The sequence below is a fragment of the Apteryx rowi genome, unplaced genomic scaffold (genome assembly GCF_003343035.1).
Source record: "Apteryx rowi isolate R43461 unplaced genomic scaffold, aptRow1 scaffold_763, whole genome shotgun sequence".
NCBI classification, from domain to species: Eukaryota; Metazoa; Chordata; class Aves; order Apterygiformes; family Apterygidae; genus Apteryx; species Apteryx rowi.
This window is the reverse complement of record NW_020451053.1, coordinates 331760-337763: the sequence shown is the minus strand read 5'-3', so window position 1 is coordinate 337763 and position 6004 is coordinate 331760. Positions and strand designations below refer to the sequence as shown.

Below are 6004 nucleotides of genomic sequence, written 5' to 3'. Positions count from 1 at the left end.
ACTGTTTAAGATGCATTCTAGTGTTAGTGTTTAAGATGGTTGTTTTAAACTGTGAGTACTTCCAGTTCTGTGCTCAAAACCTATTGTTTTTTGTCAAAATTTGCAATAAACTTCTAAAGTTCTTCTTGTTTGAATTGTTATTATTCACAGAAACTCTACACAGTCTGTGATGTAGCAATGAATATCATTATGTCAAAGAGCACAACATACAGTTTGGAATCCCCTAAAGACCCTGTACTTCCAGCCCGATATTTTACTCAACCTGACAAGGTATACTTTGGAGTTTAAGTTTTCTTAAGATAACAGTCAATTTAAATTTTTAAGAATAGTTACAATTTGTTTTATTACAACAGTCTTGTAGTTTTAGACTTTTCCATGTTATAATTTAGTTGAAGATGTATGTATGTATCTTCATATATATATATTTATATATGTGTACACACTTTTTTAAGGAGATATTACTGTTCAAGTTTAACATTTCAGAAGATGTAGAGAAAGTCCAATATATTCTTTTGTCAGTACTACCTCCAAAATGTATTTATCTTATTTGTTGATTTTTGTTTTTGTTGTTCCCTTCTTTACAGAATTTCAGTAACACCAAAAACTATCTTCCTCCAGAAATGAAGTCTTTTTTCACTCCTGGAAAGGTGTGTATGTATTGCTCTCTGTGTGTGTGTGTGTGTGTGTGTGTGTGTGTGTGTGTGTTTTCTTTAAAAAGCTAACCTGTGCAGTAGATAAACTCTTGACAAGTTTAAGAAAATGTGTTTTGTGCCTGAAGGGTTTATATACCAATAGTGAATGGGTAGAGAGAAAAGGATAGATAAAAGGGAAAACTGCTTGCATTTATGCTGGGTTGGTGGTAATAACGGCTATAGTCTGATCTGTCTTTTAAAAAAAAAAAAAAAAAAAAAGCCCAACACTTGGCAAATGTGCAAAATAGGTAAGATTTTGCAGGTGACCACAATAATCCATATGAAGTGACAACTCTGGGAAGCTCTAAAACAACTTCAAAAATCCCCAAAGTTAATCTTTGTGAAAGCTGAATACCGTTTTGCAATAGCTTAGAAGATAACTTGGTATGCTTCAGATTTAGTGTTCTATGGTTATATCAGTTTGTTCTCTCTAAACATGCATTCTGTCCAACGGTAATGCTCTCTCTTTACTGAGAGAATAGATACTCTTTAGAATAAATTCTAGCAAAAAAAAGAGAAATGTTTTTATATGGATTAATGTGTCCTATTGATGATTGCAGGAGAATCTTGATCTACTACCTTGCAGAGAAATGAAACTGCAGTATCTTAGCCTTAGCTTTGCTAATGAAGCATTGGCTGAGAGTTATTGACTTCCTAACAGAGGAAGATTGCATATTAGGGAAAAATGCATACATACAGGAGCATCTTTTGATTTGAAGGTGAAAGCTAACATTTATTGATCCGAACATATGGTCACCATGAGGTTACAGATAAGATTGGTTGAACTTCATGGATTAGAGATTCACTTTTTATTAAAGACTCAAAAGTTTTTTTAAAAAAGTTATGTATCTCAAAATTTCTGATAGGTAGTCAGTGTTAAGTTCCCTCATCCAGTTTTTGACATCAAACATTCTTGCTAGTTTGTTCCAAACTTAATATAGTAAATGTAATATGACAGTGTTAAGAAACACAGAATTACAGAATTGTTGAAGTTGGAAGGGACCTTTTAGAGAGCATCTAGTGCAACCCCACCCTGCTCAAGCAGGGTCAGCTGGAGCAGGCTGACCAGGACCCTGTCCAGACGCCTTTTGAGTATCTCCAAGGATGGAGATTCCACAACCTCTCTGGACAACCTGTTCCAGTATTCAGTCACCCTCATAGTAAAACAGTTTTTCCTTAAATTCAGACAGAACTTCCTGTGTTTCAGTTTGTGCCCATTGCCTCTCATCCTGTTACTGGGCACCAATGAGAAGAGTCTGGCTCCGTCCTCTTTATGGGATATTTATACACACTGATAAGCCCCCCCACCCAGCCTTCTCTTCTCCAGGCTAAACAGTCCCAGCTCTCTCAACCTCTTATCATATGAGAGATGCTCTAGTCCCTTAATCATCTTTGTGGCCCTTTGCTCCAGTATGTCCATGTCTGTCTTGTACTGGGGAGTCCAGCATTGGACCCAGCACTCCAGGTGTGGCCTCACTAGTGCTGAGTAGAGGGGAAGGATTGCTTCCCTTGACCTGCTGGCAACACTCTTCCTAATGCAGCCTAGGATACCATTGGTCGCCTTTGCTACAGGAGCACATTGCTGGCTAATGGTCAACTTGTTGTCCACAAGGACCACCCAGGTTCTTCTCTGCAGAGCTGCTTTCCAGCATGTACTGGTGCATGGGGTTATTCCTCCCTAGTTGAAGGACTTTGCACTTGCCTTTGTTGAACTTCATGAGGTTCCTCTCTGCCCACCTCTCCAGCCTGTCCAAATCTCTCTGACTGGCAGCACAGCCCTGTGGTGTATCGGCCACTCCTCCCAGTTTGGTATCATCAGCAAACTTGCTGAGGGTGCACTCTGTCCCTTCATCCAGGTCACTGATGAGTAAGTTGAACAGGATTGAACCTAATATTGACGCCTGGCACACACCACTAGTTACTGGCCTCCAACTAGACTCTGCACCACTGAGCACAGCCCTCTGAGCTCTGCCTTTCAGCCAGTTCTCAGTCTGTCTCACTGTCCATTCATCTAGCCCATACTTCCTGAGCTTGCCTATAAGGATGTTATGGAAGACAGTGTCAAAAGCCTTGCTGAAGTCAAGGTAGACAACAGCCAATGCTCTCCCCTCATCTATCCAGCCAGTAGTTCCAGCATAGAAGGCTGTCAGGTTGATTAAGCATGTTTTCCCCTTGGTGAAGCCATGCTGACTACTCCTGATCACTTTCTTGTCCTTCATGTACTTGTAAATGGCATCCAGGATTAGCTGCTCCATCACCCTCCTAGGGATCAAGGTGAGGCTGACTGGCCTGTAGTTCCCTGGATCCCCCTCTTTGCCCTTTTTGAAGACTGGGGTGACATTTGCTTTCTTCCAGGAACCTCACCCAATCGCCATGACCTCTCAAAGATTATCAAGAGTGGCCTCACAATAAGATCAGCCAGCTCTCTCAGCACTCATAAGTACATCTCATCAGATCCCATGGACTTGTGTACGTCCAGTCTGTTAAATGCTCCCTAACCTGATCCTCCTCCACCAAGGTTTTAAGCCCTCCTTTCTTCAGACTTTTTCCCTGGTCTCTGGGGCCTAGAATTCCTGAGGACTGGTCTTACCAGTAAAGACTGAGGCAAAGAAGGCATTCAGTACCTCAGCCTTTTCTGTCGCTTGTCGCTAGGGCCCCTACCTCATTCAGCAGCAGGCCCACATTTCCCCTAGTCTCCCTTTTACTACTGATATATTTGTAGAAGCTCTTAAACACACAGTTTATGCTACCATGAAATATCCTGGTTTTGTATTTTAACTTCTAGAGCTAGGTGCTCTAGCTACATCTTTCATGATCTGGAACTGAGTAAAAAGCAGCAGAAGTGTACTTAGACACATAAAACTTTACAATTTTTACAATTTTACAATTTTTTTTCCCGTCACCAGAGCATCATGGAATGAGAGTTGGTCTAGGGAGCCTTGTCTTAAGGGAATGGAAGACTAGCTTGCGTGGACATTAGACGTGGATATAAGCAGGGAACAGTGCTACGTATATCTGAGGGCAGCAGGGCTTTGAGTGTGGGTTTTGTGTTAAGGGGGAACTGTTAGTGCAGGCCAATCTCAGTATGAAGCCCAGTCCACTATGAGTTTGAACTTGTGCTTTTGAGCTTTTTCATATATTCTTATTGATTAATGTTAAGTTCTAAACTAATAGGTGTAAATTCTTAACAAGCCTTGGAGAACAAAATTCAGTTTATTTTTGGAGAGGCTATTCCATGTTTTTTATACTCAACAGAGTGGTTCTTTGCTTTAAGTGTAGAATTCCCTCTACCTATAAAAACATAATCAGCACATCCGTGGCATGCATATCTGAAAAAGGAGCACTCAAAGTTGCTATGATGTGCATGTGCATTTTTTCAGCTGTCAGCAACTTAAGTCACAGCCACAATCTAACACTGAAATAGAAAATGGATCATCTTAAGCACTGTGAAGTTTGGAGGTCACTGATAGGAATGGTCTTTGACATTTTTGTACACGTGTGTTTGCTGTAAACATGTATTCTCTTTAGGAGTAGCTGAACTCTTTCAACTGTCTTGAAAGTTAGTATGAACTGGAGGTATTTGGCACGTCTGCAAGGTAACCCACTTAAGTAGCCTGGACTTCATCAGTGTCTGGATCCTATTTTGGCACCTATTAAAAGCCTAACCATTTTTAAATTTGTGCATAAAGCATCAGAATATTTGATTCTGAGGCGCTTATTCATTCCTAGTTGAAACTACTGTGGTTTGTCATTACAGTTAAGCCAGTCTAATGGCTGACTTCCTGAAAGGGCTGTCCTACTCCTGCTGTTTCTGTTTTGCTGGTACAGGTGCTTAGCTGATCCAAATGGTGAGCTGGTTCAGGAAGCTATATCAGCAGAAAACAAACTGCACAAAAAGTGGTTTACTGCAAGGTCAGATGAGCATCCAATGCCAGCAATGAGAATAGGACTGAATAAGGATTGAGAGGGCTGACACTGTAGTGTCAGCTAGCTATTTGATTACAGCTCTCTGAACTTCTGGCTTCTGTTGTAACTTTCATATTTAAACGTTTGTCACTTCATGTTGTAATTAAGATACTGATTGCAGAATGTGAAATTTGTGAATATTTTAAGCATAGTACATGTTATTTCAGGCTAGATATGTAATATCTAAATGTGTAGATTAAAATAAAGGATATATATTTTTGGTTTCAGCCCAAAGCAGCCAATGTTCTTGGAGCAGTTAATAAGCCTCTTTCGTCAGCAGGCAAGCAGTCTCAATCCAAATCTTCACGAATGGAAACTGTAAGCAATGCCAGCAGCAGTTCAAATCCAAGCTCTCCAGGAAGGATCAAAGGGAGGTTGGTAGACAACAAAGCAGCTTTGCTATTTCAAGTATTTGTAATGGAAACTTTGAATATTTCTATAACACTTTCTAAGTGAGAGACAGAATTTATTCTCTTATTTTGAAGTTAGGGTACCACATATCGGTATAACTGAAACTAAAAATTTGGCTTTCTAACCCCCAAAATAAATTTGCTTTAAAAAAAAAAAAAAAACTTCAAGCACAGTTACATAAATACGATCCAATTGTATCCAGATTGGATGAAGAAAAGGAGGAGGAGAGCCTCATAGCTTATACATCTGCAGTTCCTAGCAACCTTGTGGCCAGCTCTAATGTTAACGACATGCCATAGACAGTGAGACAGATAAGGCGTTGTGGTGATCTGGCCTGGCTTCCTTCTGTATAGATTTATCCTGGACTTCGCAGATGAGAATAAATTTGAGAGATTTTGGAAGAATAAGCATTTTTGGATTTTAGATTGCTTCTGAGATGGACAGGAATATACTGTAATGATAGGGAAGTTGTCTTCTAATTAGCTGTCTGTAAAATTCATACCTTATGTTGTGTCAATTTTCTAGGGTCTTCATCAGTCACAGTATCTTTCGATGTTCATTTGTTTTACTGAAAGTCACGTTATCATTAATTTGTTTCACAGAGATATTTTGAGATTGCATAGCCCCCGTTATTCATCTTTTCTCACGTGAATTCAAGACTGAGGGAAAAGTTAGGTTTGAAACTAAGACTTTTATTTGATTCTTCTGTGACTCTTTAATACGTAATATGAATTTTAAATGTAGTGCAATGTCTTGTAACAAATACTTTTCAAGTCCCTGGAAAGTCCACAGAAAGACTTACTTCTTAGAAGTCATGCAGGTTCATATACAAAGTATGTTACTGGCTAAAGACAGGCTGGAGTCCAGGTTCCTCTCCATACCCAGTGAAACGAATCTGAAACTGATATTGTTCTACATCCAGCTTATTTAAAAAA

General features: G+C 39.6%; 1 protein-coding gene across 1 annotated transcript in view; it reads left to right on the top strand.

Moving 5' to 3' along the window:
• PDS5B (PDS5 cohesin associated factor B) overlaps positions 1-6004 on the top strand; it is a gene marked incomplete at its 5' end in the record, with an annotated part of 52557 nt that overhangs the window by 36106 nt on the left and 10447 nt on the right. Inside the window, 3 exons of the mRNA XM_026088323.1 lie at positions 151-270; positions 585-647; positions 4887-5032. Of these exons, the coding sequence (XP_025944108.1) occupies positions 151-270; positions 585-647; positions 4887-5032 (329 nt within the window). The remainder of the gene's footprint in view (positions 1-150; positions 271-584; positions 648-4886; positions 5033-6004) is intronic.